Below are 13,994 nucleotides of genomic sequence, written 5' to 3'. Positions count from 1 at the left end.
CCTAGCCTGAAAAAAGGCAGAAAGAGTGTTTTCATGGTCTCTCTGGCTCAAAGTAAGAAAACCTCCAACTACCACAGTGCATTGCGCTCGCTGCCCCGCCCACCTGTCGGTCTCCCGTCCCCCTCATTCGCCCTCAGTACGCGAGCTCCCGCCCCCTCTCATTCCTTATTGGTGGAAAAATTTGCCACCAAAAGTGGGTTGTAGTCCTCGGCCCTTCTACCGGGACAAGAGGTTTCTCCCGAAATGACGTCAAACGCGTCATTTGACGTCATTTCGGGAGAAAATTAGATGAGAAAAAATGGGCCAAGGGGAGACTGGTTTAGACTGATATTTATTTATATATTTATTTATATTACAATAGCGATTTTATAAAGATAGAACGCCGGTTCTAAATGGGTGAAGTATCCCTTTAACATTCAGAAATTGTGAATTCATTGATCTTTGCGAATAATAAACCAGCTCATGTGACATCGGTCTTGAAACCATTCTGGGCTCTTGACTGATTCCATCTTTGAAATACAACTCCCAAGTTTGACTCGTGTTTTAGCAGGGCGCTGGTCATGATGCTTTTCCAAAGAGGACCAGGCTTTTCAGCGCAGTTAGAATCGAGTACATTCTCAGTTGATCCAGGTCGTTTGCTTCCATGGATGCAATGTGTATTACTAACCTACGGCGGGCAAGCCTCCACCAATATCCTCTTCAACCTTGATTGAAATGGTGTCTGGGGTCTGCTGCTTTCCACATAAAGAAGGAAACACACACAAAAGACATTCTTTCATTTGCACAGAATAGTTTTTAATCCCCACTTACGACTCATTAAATCATAAAGGATTGTGCTTTATAAGGGTGTGTGCTGGAGTTGTAACAGAGGAAGCCTCTCTTTTGGATGGTGAATGAGAAGATGATTTCCAACCTGCACACTCAGCTCCTCGCGGCAGACCAGCCGCTCGCCGCGCTCCAGGCTCTTGGCCACGCTGTGGTCCGCAGACAGCGAGTTCAGGGCCTCCACTTCGGACGCGGTGAAGAGGGTGTCATGGCCGTCCACCGCCAGTGGGCCCTCCCCTTTTCCGTAGACGCTCAGGATCCGCAGCTCCCCGCTGTGACTGGACATGTGGGAGGAGCCAGGGGCGTCCACACGCAGACTCTCTGAGGTGCCGCCGCGCTGCGGGCTACGGTCTCTAAATTCTTTGCAGACACAGAGGGTTTAAAATGTGTACTGCAGACAAAGATTCAGAGTTTTGGAGAGGGATGTCTCCTCCAGCACCCTCCCCCCTAGACTCAAAGCTCAAGCGGGGGCCAGTTGGTGGACACTGAACGAACACCAGCGCAAAATGATCTGAGCAGCACAACACGACATGCGAGACAAGCGCAATTATTCTATTTTGACAATAACAAGCGACAACGGTAAACTGATCAGCTAACATTTATACATTTTGAATTCATTGATGTTTGAGAATAATAAACAGCTCATGTGGCATCTGTCCTGAAAACCTTCTGGGCTCTTGACTGATTCCATCTTTGAAATACAACTCCTAAGTTTGACTCAAGTTTAGCAGGGCGCTGGTCAGGTCATGATGCTTTTCCAAAGAGCTTGTTAGCGCAGTTAGTGTCTTGCAACAGCCTAGAATCTATGCAGAATCTACTACATCAAGTAAATGTACTCAAAGTGGAAAGTACATACCTTCACTTGTAAAATGGGGCAGCAAAGTCTTTAAGGATAGCCGTGTGGCTACAGTGTGTGTTTCCAGGTAGTCTGTATGGCAGGCAACATCCATTGAGAGAAGCAGCTGAATGTAAACACTTGATGTGCTGGCCTGTGAAGAGACAACAAGGTCAAATTAGTACTCAATGTATTACTTTGTATGTATTCCAGGTGCAAGTTGTAAGAAGACATAAGTTAAGCATGTTTAGTGAATTATATTAGCGTAATACTTAAAATTGGATCTATGAAATGATAAAATGAATTTATATAATTTATTTGTTTGCATATTTCGTTTATCTGAAAAGTTCATCTCATCATCTCAATAGAATTACATCAAGCTCTGCAGAAATCTGCTAATAACCCATTGATTTGAATCAGGTGTGATGGGGAAAATATGAGTGGGCCCTGGAATGGCAGTCAAACCCGCAACTCACTACCTGTGAACTCAGACCAGATCGATGTATAACATTATGCTGCGTTCCGGGGACACATTGTAGACCGTAATTTACGAGCTGTAACGGAGTTCATTATTAACCTTTATTTACCCATGAGAACAAATTAAAAACAAAATTCTTATTTTCAAGTGCAGCCTGAAAAGAGCTAGAAGCTCTTTGAGGGGGAGTGCTCAAAGTGAAAGTAAGGTTATGGTAGAGGGAACTTGTGACAACGCTAGAACTACTGCGGTCACGAAGCTGGAAAAAGACAGTTGTATTCGTTTGTAGTATGGTGAGCAGAAATTGTTAAAGATTCGGGACATTGCATTGGTATCCAAGCAGTAGAGATCATGATCTCTACTGCAAAGTTCAGCAAAGGGGGTACAGACACTGCAGTGTCTGTACCCCCTTTGCTGAACTTTGCCCATTCATGTGTGATCCCCCTGGTTTGCAGAGGTGCACGCTCAGTCAGAACAGTTATCCAAATACCAAAGAAGTGTACAACACTCGCATTACAGTGTGTATTCACACACATACCTACCTGATGCCATCTACCAGCGGACTACTCAACGGGGGACTAGGGACTGCTGTGTCTGTGTTTTTACAGAGACATGGCTCAACGATCGAGTCCCGGATGCGGCCATTCAGCTAGACGGACTAACCTCGCATCGAGCCGACAGGGACTCATCACTGTGCGGCAAGACCCGAGGTGGCGGGCTGTGTGTTTACGTCAACACTGACTGGTGCAACAACTCTACCCTAGTCTCAAAGTACTGTTCATCGCTGGTGGAATACGCGGTTGTGGGATGTAGACCCTTTTATTTGCCACGAGAGTTCTCCTTCCTGCATGTGGTAGCTGTTTACATTCCCCCCAGTGCAAATGCTAAGGATGCGCTGGCCGCACTTTACAGAGCCATTAGCGATCTCCAAAACACTCACCCAGAAGGACTGCTCATTGTCGCTGGAGATTTCAACCATGCAAATCTCAAAACTGTGCTTCCTAAATTTCATCAACATGTGGATTTTGCGACGAGAGGGGCGAGCATGCTGGACCTTGTTTACACCAACGTAATTGGTGCGTACCGGGCTGAGCCCCGCCCCCACCTCGGATACTCGGATCACATCTCCGTCAAGCTGATCCCAGCATACAGACCGCTCGTCAGACGCTCCAGACCAGCCAAGAAACAGGTGAAAACCTGGCCAGCAGGAGCCATCTCTGCCCTCCAGGACTGTTTTGAGTGCACCGACTGGCATATGTTTAGGGAAGCAGCAACCACCGACGGCTTCATTGACCTGGAGGAGTACACAGCATCAGTGACTGGTTACATCAGTAAGTGCACTGATGACGTCACTGTCACCAAGTCCATCACCACACGCTCCAACCAGAAGCCATGGATGACTGCAGAGGTACGTGCACTGCTGAGAGCCCGAGACATAGCCTTCAGAGCAGGTGATAAGGAGGCTCTGAGCATAGCGAGGGCAATACTGGCCCGGGCTATCAGGGATGCTAAGCGTGCACATGCTCAGAAAATCCACGCCCACTTCAGAGACAGTGGAGACACACGGCAGCTATGGCAGGGCATTCAAGCCATCACCAACTACAGGACATCTACACCAGCCTGTGACAGCGATGCCTCATTGCCTGATGCGCTGAACGTGTTCTACGCCCGGTTTGAAGCAAAAAATGATGTGGTGGCGGAGAAGAACATTCCCTCTCCCGACGAACAAGTGCTACGTCTGACCACGGCTGAGGTGAAAAAGTCACTGCGCAGAGTGAATCCGCGTAAGGCTGCTGGCCCAGACAACATTCCCGGGAGTGTGCTCAAAGGATGTGCAGACCAGCTGGCAGATGTTCTCACGGACATCTTCAACATCTCCCTGAGCAGTGCCAACGTCCCATCGTGCTTCAAAACTACCACCATTGTCCCTGTGCCGAAAAAGTCACCTGTGTCCTGCCTCAACGACTACCGCCCCATAGCACTCACTTCTACCATCATGAAGTGCTTTGAGAGGCTGATCCTGAGGCACATAAAGAGCCTCCTGCCTCCCACCCTAGACCCCCTGCAGTTTGCGTATCGAGCAAACCGCTCTACCGATGACGCCATCTCAACCACCCTCCACCTAGCACTCACCCACCTGGAAAAAAAGGTGGGTGGGTCCCCCAGCACCTGATCACGAAGCTGGGCTTGCTGGGCCTGAACATCTCCCTCTGCAACTGGATCTTGGACTTTCTGACGGGGGACCCCAGACAGTCCGGATCGGGAAAAACACCTCCAACACCACCACTCTGAGCACAGGGGCCCCTCAAGGCTGTGTGCTCAGTCCACTGCTGTTCACACTACTGACGCACGACTGCACGGCGCTACACGGCTCGAATCACATCATCAAGTTCGCCGACGATACGACCGTGGTGGGTCTGATAGAAAAGAACGACGAGTCAGCTTATAGAGAGGAGGTGAAACAACTGCTAACCTGGTGCAAAGTCAACAACCTGTCCCTGAACGTAGACAAAACCAAAGAGATTGTTGTTGACTTCAGGAGAGCACAGAGGGACCACGAGCCGCTGGACGTTGATGGCTCCCCGGTGGAGATCGTGAAGAACACCAAATTCCTTGGTGTCCACCTGGCCGAGAGCTTAACCTGGTCCCTCAACACCGGCTCCACGGTTAAGAAAGCCCAGCAGCGCCTCCACTTCCTGGGAAGGCTGAAGAGAGCCCACCTCCCACCCCCCATTCTCACCACTTTTTACAGAGGGACCATAGAGAGCATCCTGGGTAGCTGCATCACTGCCTGGTTCGGAAACTGCACCAAACTTGACCGCAAGAAGCTGCAGCGCGTAGTGAGGACAGCTGAGAAGATCATCGGCGTCTCTCTCCCCACCATCTCAGACATTTACACCACTCGTTGCATCTGCAAGGCAACCAGCATTGTGGATGACCCCTCCCACCCCTCACACAAATTCTTCTCCCCCCTTCCGTCTGGCAGAAGGTACCGGAGCATCCGGTCCGCCACAACCAGACTACAGTACAGCTTCTTCCCCCAGGCCATCCGACTCCTCAACTCTAAGGGACAGATCTGATCATCTCTGTTACCCTTGGTTTATGCACTATTGCACTATTGCTTTATATTCATATTATTATATTCATATTTATATTCCCGCACTACTCAGACACATAGTCATATTTATATTTATATTCCCGCACTACAAATTCCACACAGTCACTTTACTGGTTTGCAGTTATATGTAGCATGTTGTTGTTGTTGTTGTTGTTGTTGATTTTTTGTTATTATTGTCGCTCTATGTTGCACCTTATGTTCTTGGGAAACGCTATTTCATTTCACTGTATACTGTGTATATGGCTGAAATGACAATAAATTATCTTGAATCTTGAATCTTGAATAAAGCAACACAATGTTATAGCGGTAGTTGACTTACTTGTTCGAGGTTTGTAGCTGAGCCGAGGAGTGTTGGTACTTATCCGGACTCCATTTCCAGACGTTCAGCAAGTCCAGCTTTGTATCGGACCGAGTTGAGGAAGTCGGCGAAATGTTTGGCGCTTTTCCAGAGAAAATAGTCTCGGATGGAGGAACTAAACATAGAGTTTTGTGATCATTTGTACATCCCAACACTGAGCAACTGCCATGCTTGCAATATATGATGTCTCTCCAGGAAAGAACTGTGTGTGTGCTGAGCCCACGCGGTCGTAGCTCCTTTTCTCATGGGCGGTCGGGACAAATTGTGGGCGGGCAAAGCAGAGAAAGGGGAGGTAACCTTTCCCCGTTCTATTATCCTTTTATTGAACATGTTTAAATGTACATTTCACCCATTTTCATTAATCTTTGTATCGTTAGAAACCAAGTCATATTTTTTAATGGTAAAGAACATATTTCGCTATCTGTGTGCTCAATGTTTTGTCTAGACAATATCGCCTAACAGCCTATCGAGACTTTCTGGAATGGGTTCTGCAAGGCGAGAGATTGGGCCGAGGCTGTCGTGTGGTTTTACCTACTTGCGTCGTGCAGACCATCCGACTAAAATATCCAGCTCCAGACGGCCAGTAGTGCGGGCACCAAGAAGCTGACGACCCTCAGGAGGAACTATAAGTTTCATTGTTTACATATATTTTTGTTTATATTTCTTGAAATAAATGGTTCGAATTCACGCTGTTGTAGTAGTAGTGTTGCTCCAAGTGTATATTCGAGAAATAATATTATTGGACGACCAACATTTCACGAGTGGAGCTACTAAGCTACTGTTGCCTTAGATGAAAACGAATAACGGTCATACATCAATTTAATTATGTATCATAAGAATAAATTGCACTATAAGTTAGCTGCATAACAGTTACCTCCTTCTTAGTTTATAATGTTGAACTCTGATGTAGACAAAGCAGGAGTTACATTATAATTTTTATTCACAAATGAAAGAATTGTGTCATGGGTAGACAACAAATTAAAATAAACAGGGTAAAACTAATTCAATTATATATATATATATATATATATATATATATATATATATATATATATATATATAGGCCTACACACACACACACACACAAAAATAATTAGTGAACAGAAAAAGAAGAGACCCGACACAAACCCAACCCCTGTACATGACCATACGACATAAGGAACGATTAATCATGGTAGGTTTGTTATCCTACCAAGAGTATTAAAGAAACACTTGACAGTACACTGTGTCTTGTGTTTCAACTCATTGTAGTAATTTGGAGCTGATTGGACAATTCAGCCAATGAATCAAATACCTCCCTCAGCAGCATTCGTGCATTGTGCAACATAACTACATGCAGAGAGAAGTGACAGATAGTTAACTAGCAGAGAGTTGTAAAGGCACTTTCTACCCACTTCAGTGGAGGAATTGGACTCCTCATGCAATGTTATACTGAAAAGGAACGAGTAAATTACATATTAATTAAGTCATTTGACATGCAGCATATAAAAAAACCCCGATACAACGGCCCCAAACAGCATTTGAAATTTACCTTGAGACTCAGGTAAAACACTATAGGACATTGATCATGATATGCCTCAATATCAGAATAACAACCATGGGTCAAATAGCAATGGCTAGTGGAATGAAAGTGAAAGCAGTGTAAGCTTGTCCAGGCCCTGCAAGTCAGGATGTAGGCAATGAATCAGAATACATTTTTAGCTAGTGGGCTTCCCAGAAACCAATTCTATATTTTCTTGGGGAGGACCCCCGTCCATTACTGCACCCCACCCACGAATTGAATCACCAGCCGCTGCTGCAAACAGGAAGTGAAGGGGGACCAATGCTAGGAATCTTCTGACTTTGTCCCGTTAGAATAATGCTGGATTCTAGAGGGAGGACCGGCCAAAACTGAGCATCACTGAGATCTAGACATTTAACCAGGGACCTTTTAAAATGGATCATCTTCAACCATTATCGCCTATTATGATACAATCCATCCAAGGTAGTTAGCATTAAGCGCACAGAATGGAAAGGTCAGTGGAATGAACACAATCATGTATAATGTGGGGTTCAATCGCAGTCTATTTCACAAGTGAACTTTGCCGGCTTTTTGTAATAACAAAGATAACGGTAATGACAATGTCGTGGCAATGTCAAGCATAACTTTAATATACAAATTATATGAACCCTGTTTGAATAATTAGTCAATTTCAATGAATTTCTATCCATTCTCCATGGGCCTAGAGATACCTCCCGCCCTCTCTAATTGAACGGTGTTAAGATAGTTTGCATTTGCAACTGTGGGCACCAAGTTTGATACTGAGGCCAATCCAGACTTCTTTGTTGTGTAGATTCCTTTAACTGTCTTGCAGCCATGTCCACTTCACCCATATTGTGAATTGCAATTTAACTTGGTCTCTCCTCTGGCCAATCCTAAACTCCACGAAGGCCCCTCCCCCTGACCTTTGTTTCCTTTGTATTTACCCACGATGTGAACGTTTCCTATAAGAATCATACACCCATCGTCTCATTGACTGTATGCTTGGTAACTTTGCTGCCTGTATCTTCCCCTGATCAAGCTCTACATTAAATCAAATATTTTGCTGTCAGAAGTGTCCTAGAAATAAGTTATTCACCACGGACATCAATTAATAAAAACAGAAAGTGAATCGAAATTTCGAAGCGTTTAATCGTGATGAAGAGAAAAACTAAAAGCAGTAATTTCAACCAATACAGGACAGAGGTCTCAATCAAAGCGTCCCGTTACCCCGTGCCAAAGTGTGCTTGAGCATGTGCAAACGAAAATTGCTTGGGTCGCTGTAGCTGGCGTTGCAGTGCAGACACACGCAGGGCTTCTCCCCAGAGTGAGTCCTCAGGTGGATCTTCAGGTTGCCTTTCAGACTGAAGCACTTTGTGCATTGGTCACACTTGTAGGGCTTCGCCCCGGAGTGAGTCGTCATGTGGTCCTTGAGGATGTTATTCTGACTAAAGCGCATCGTGCATTGGTCACACTTGTAGGGCTTCTCGCCGGAGTGAGTCCTCATGTGGTTCTTCAGGATGTTATTCTGACTGAAGCGCTTCGGGCATTGGTCACACCTGTAGGGCTTCTCACCGGTGTGAGTCCTCATGTGGACGATCATATTGGCATTGTAGGGAATAACCTTTCCACACAAGACACCGGGCCGGCCCTTGCTGCAGCCCTGATGCCCAGTCAGCTCCTCAAGGCGGAAGAGCCGCACACTGCAGTTCAGGCTCTTGGCCACGCTGTGGTCAGCTGACAGCGAGCTCAAGGCCTCCGCATCTGACGCGGCAAAGAGGGTGTCATGGCCGTCAACCGCCAGAGGGCCCTCCCCTTGTCCGTAGAAGCTCAGGATGCGCAGCTCCCCGCTGTGCATGGAGCCAGGGGCGTCCACACGCAGACTCTCCGAGGTGGCGCTGCGCTGCGTGCTGCAGTCTCTGATGTCATTTTCTTCTTCAGAGAGGAAAACAGAAAGAGAGAAAGTGATGTTTTTAATTAATTGTTTTCACAAAAGGTATACAGTATGTACTTTGTACACACTTGTGTGTTGGACGAATTATATTTTGACATTCTTTCTAACTTCTATTTGTTGATTATGCATTTTCCTTGTCGCCCTTTGGATGGTCAAGATGGATGGCTCCTGCTGAGAAGGCAGAATCAAGTACATTCTCAGTTGATCAAGGTTGTTTTCTTGCATAGATGCAATGTGTATTACCAACCGACGGCGGGCATGCCTCCACCAATATCCTCTTCAACCTTGATTGAAATGGTGTCTGGGGTCTGCTGCTTTCCACATAAAGAAGGAAACACACACAAGACATATTCTTTCATTTTCACAGAATAGTTGTCAATCCCCACTACCGACAGATTAGGCGTTTTCACACTGCCAAGCAGGTTCGGTCGTGGCTTGGCACGCCCTGCAATTTCAATGTCTTGCCTGCGTTTTTTTTTTTTGATTCAAGACCCTCGCATGCAAGAATGAGTTCACATCTGAATGTAGGCTAAAACGCGATTAACTATTTACAAGTGCAAAAATGCCAACATATTCTTTATTCTGCTAACCAGCAGTTCCTCGCTGTGACTGGACATGTGGGAGGAGCCAGGGGCGACCACACCCAGAATCTCTGAGGTGGCGCCACACTGAGTGCTACGGTCTCCGAAGGCATCGCAGTCTTCTGCAGACGGAGACAAAAAGGAAAAATTAATTGTTTTGATGCATTATTTGCATAAAGGGAGGCATTGCGTATTTGTACACGTGAAAGAAACTCTTTAAATGTCATATGTCATATTGACTGAGGGTTTAAAATGTGTACTGCTGACATAGATTCCAAGTTTTGGAGAGGGACGTCTCGTCCAGCACCCTCCTCCCTAGACTCAAAGCTCAAGTTGTTGGCCAGGTTAAGGACACTCAACGAACACCAGCGCAAAGTGACCTGATCACCACATGACGAGCAAGGCAAGCGCAATAATTCTATTTTGACACTGAAAAGCAACAACGTGTCCTTCCCTCTAAGCTGATCAGCTAACATTCATACATTATGAATTCAGCAATGTTTGAGAATGGTAAACCAGCTCATATGGCATCTGTCTTGAAACCCTTCTGGGCTCTTGACTGATTTCATCTTTGAAATGCAACTCCCAAGTTTGACTCATGTTTTAGCAGGGCGCTGGTCATTATGCTTTTCAAAAGAGGACCAGGCTTTTTAGCGCAGGTAGAATCAAGTACATTCTCAGTTGATCAAGGTTGTTTTCTTGCATAGATGCAATGTGTATTACTAACCTACGGCGGGCAAGCCTCCACCAATATCCTCTTCAACCTTGATTGATATGGTGTCTGGGGTCTGCTGCTTTCCACATAAAGAAGGAAACACACACAAGACATATTCTTTCATTTTCACAGAATAGTTGTCAATCCCCACTACCGACAGATTATGCCTTTTCACACTGCCAAGCTGATTCGGGCACGGATTGGAACGCCCAGCAATTTCAATGTCCTATGTAAAACCGAGGGGTAAAATCCCCCTTCGTCTTGGAGCTGGCTTTCTTGGTACACCGGAGAAGGCGGGCCTACACACGGAGAGTAGGACTCTTTACAATGAATGCAAAATATATTTACATATTTTTTGATTCAAGACCCTCGCATGCAAGAATGAGTTCAAATCCGAGTGTAGGCTAAAACGAGATTAACTATTTACAAGTGCAAAAATACTGAAATATTCTTTATTTTGCTGACCACTTTGCTGACGAAGCATTGTAAGGAAAGTTTGGCAGGTACTTTCTCTTAGATCGACCATCTTTCGTCATCTTTAAATGCGACTGCATCACCTTCTCTCCCATGATGGTCAGCATCTTGCGGATTTCACCGTCTCTCCAGTTACAACTATTCATGTTGATATCGCTGCATCGTCTCTGTTGTAGAGACAATGCAGCAACACCTCTACCCAAGCCTCGCCCCTAGAACCGAAAAGCTGTCTTATCGCATTTACATCAAAATGAAACCGCCAATATGTGTAGGGTCAGAGAGGGTTAATAGGGGTGCAAAATAAAGCCTGTAAATTACCTCGCTCAGTGTAAACATGCGGATCACACAGGGGAAAAGTTGGGCATAAGACGGGCATATTTGGAAGTGTAAAAACGTTTGCTGAATCATAAAGGTGTGGGCTTTCAATGGGATTGTTTTAGAGTTATAACAAAGGAAGCCTCTCTTTTGGAGGGTGAATGAGAAGATTATTTCCAACCTGCACACTCAGCTCCTCACGGCAGACCAGCCGCTCGCCGCGCTCCTGGCTCTTGGCCGCGCTGTGGTCCGCAGACAGCGAGTTCAGGGCCTCCACTTCTGACGCGGTGAAGAGGGTGTCATGGCCGTCCTCTGCCAGTGGGCCCTCCCCTTTTCCGTAGACGCTCAGGATCTTCAGTTCCTCGCTGTGGCTGGACATGTGGGAGGAGCCAGGTGCGTCTACACCCAGAATCTCTGAGGTGGCGTTGCGCTCAGTGCTACGGTCTCCAAAGGCATCGCAGTCTTCTGCAGAGGGAGAAAAAAAGGAAAAATCAATTGTTTTGATACATTATTTGCATAAAGGGAGGCATTGTGTATTTGTACACGTGAAAGAAACTCTTTAAATGTATGCAACATTGACACAGAGGGTTTAAAATGTGTACTGCTGACAAAAATTCACCGTTTTGGAGAGGGCCGTCTCCTCCAGCACCCTCCTCCCTAGACTCTAAGCTCAAGTGGTTGGCCAGGTTAAGGAAACTCAACGAACACCAGCGCAAAGTGATCTGAGCACAACATGACAAGCGAGGCAAGCACAATAATTATATTTTGACACTAAAAAGCAACAACGTGTCCTTCCCTCTAAGCAGCTGATCAGCTGACATTCAAACATTATGAATTCAGTGATGTTTGAGAATGATAAACCAGCTCATGTGGCATCCGTCTTGAAACCCTTCTGGGCTCTTGACTGATTCCATCTTTGAAATGCAACTCCGAAGTTTGACTCGTGTTTTAGCAGGGCGCTGGTCATGATGCTTTTCCAAAGAGGACCAGGTTTTTTAGCTCAGGTAGAATCAAGTACATTCTCAGTTGATCCAGGTTGTTTTCTTGCATAGATGCAATGTGTATTACTAACCTAAGGCGGGCAAGCCTCCACCAATATCCTCTTCAACCTTGATTGAAATGGTGTCGGGGGTCTGCGTAGAGACAACAAAGTAAAATAGGTACTCAATTTGTAACATTGTATATAGTCCATGTGCAAGTTGCAAAGAGATATAAGATAAACATGTTTAGTGAATTACATTAGCCTAATACTTAAAATGAGTTCTATGAAATGATATTACATCCTTGATTTGTTTACATATTTTATAGTTCATCTCATCAACTCAATACCATGACATCAAGCTCTTCAGAAATCTGCTAATAACCCTTTGATTTGAATCAGGTGCCAAGAAGGGGAAACCATGCCTATAATAGTGCGTTCCAGGTACAATTTTAGCCCGTAAACAACGTTATAACTGGGAGTACAAGAGGGTAGAAGGGGGCGAAAACAAGGGTTGCCCCGAACGCACCATATGTATTTAGGATGAGTTTAACAGGTCAATCTCCTCATCAGTAAAACGCTAGAACTACTGCAGTCCAGTGGCCGGTAAAATACAGTTGTATTCGTTTGTTGTATGGTGAGCAGACATTGTAAAACATTGCATTCCCTTGGTATCCAAGCAGTAGAGATCAGTGCCTGTACCCCCTTTGATGAATTGTGCCCATTCTCGTGTGATGCCCCATGCTTGCTGAGATGCACACTCGACTTACAGTGCGTGTATTTATAGGAATGAATGGGCGGCCATGTATTAGTCCACTGTCCTTTCTCTATAATAGGTCCATGGTATTTACACACATAACTGATGCTATCTACCTTAACATTAGCGACAATAACTTGGCTGTTAGCTGTAGCGCTAATGCTAAAGCAACATTATAATGCTAACAAGGTAACCATATACAGTAAAGCAACACAATGATATGGCGTTAGTTAACTTACTTTTTCGAGGTTTGTAGCTGAGCCGAGGAGAGTTGGTACTGATCCAGACTTGATTTTCAGACGTTGAGCAAGTCCAGCTCTGTATTGGCCCAAGTTGAGGAAGCAGTGAAATGTTTGGCGCTGCCGTGTTCTAGCAACGGGACGGCCATATGTTCCTGACCTCATCTGACTCCCGCGCTGCGTTTGTATCCAGTGGGCGTGGCCTATGACCTAATGGCTCCGGCTTCCTCATCTGTCTAAAGATGCTGCCAGAGCCATAGAGAGAGAAGAGTTGCGACACTCTCTGATCTCGCCGGCAGGGTGGTCACGTGGTTCATGTAAGCCTGTATAGTTCCAAGCCACGCTGCTGTGTTCTTCAATGGGACTGACCGCAGCGATTGCAATATTGAATGGTAAATATAAATAAAAAAACACTTTTTTAAAGTACTTTTCTGACCATTGTTGCATATTTGTAAACGTCAGTTTTACATTTGGAGTGGTAGGGTGACAACTGCAAGCTACTTAGATACGTTAAGTTTGAGGGAAAGCTTCACGTTCGTGTTAGCATGGGTAGCACTAGGCTACTGACTTTAGTGGCTTAACCTTGCTACATCTGTTCTGAAATCAAAGACGATTCAAGATGTTCATTTAGCGCAACTGAACTATTGAATTTTCTTGATTTTGCTTGTAATTCCGATTCACTTACCCGTGGTCAGAGGGCGATTGAGAAAGCAGAGTAGCAACAGTCAATTTAGCATTTTTTTTCCAGGCAACTTCTTCTGATGAGGCAGATGCTGTGTCACGGTTAGCGGGTGGCAGGCAGGCAGGTAGGACCCAAACGCAGACAGTTCAGGTAAAAGGATAATTTATT

General features: G+C 45.5%; 1 protein-coding gene across 1 annotated transcript; it reads right to left on the bottom strand.

Moving 5' to 3' along the window:
- Positions 1–9,015: 9,015 nt before the first annotated feature.
- On the bottom strand, positions 9,016–13,501 carry LOC130378317 (uncharacterized). Its single transcript, XM_056585112.1, has 7 exons — positions 13,145–13,501; positions 12,242–12,302; positions 11,351–11,634; positions 10,393–10,459; positions 9,675–9,787; positions 9,193–9,395; positions 9,016–9,065 (listed from the first exon to the last, which is right to left on the bottom strand). Exons 1-6 carry the CDS (start codon positions 13,307–13,309, stop codon positions 9,324–9,326), a joined length of 762 nt encoding a protein of 253 aa, XP_056441087.1. The 5' UTR covers positions 13,310–13,501; the 3' UTR covers positions 9,016–9,065; positions 9,193–9,323.
- Positions 13,502–13,994: the final 493 nt, after the last annotated feature.

Source organism: Gadus chalcogrammus, unplaced genomic scaffold, assembly GCF_026213295.1.
Source record: "Gadus chalcogrammus isolate NIFS_2021 unplaced genomic scaffold, NIFS_Gcha_1.0 GACHA071, whole genome shotgun sequence".
In the NCBI taxonomy this organism is placed as follows: Eukaryota; Metazoa; Chordata; class Actinopteri; order Gadiformes; family Gadidae; genus Gadus; species Gadus chalcogrammus.
Note: the sequence above shows the minus strand (reverse complement) of the source record. Positions and strands in the feature narration are given on the sequence as shown.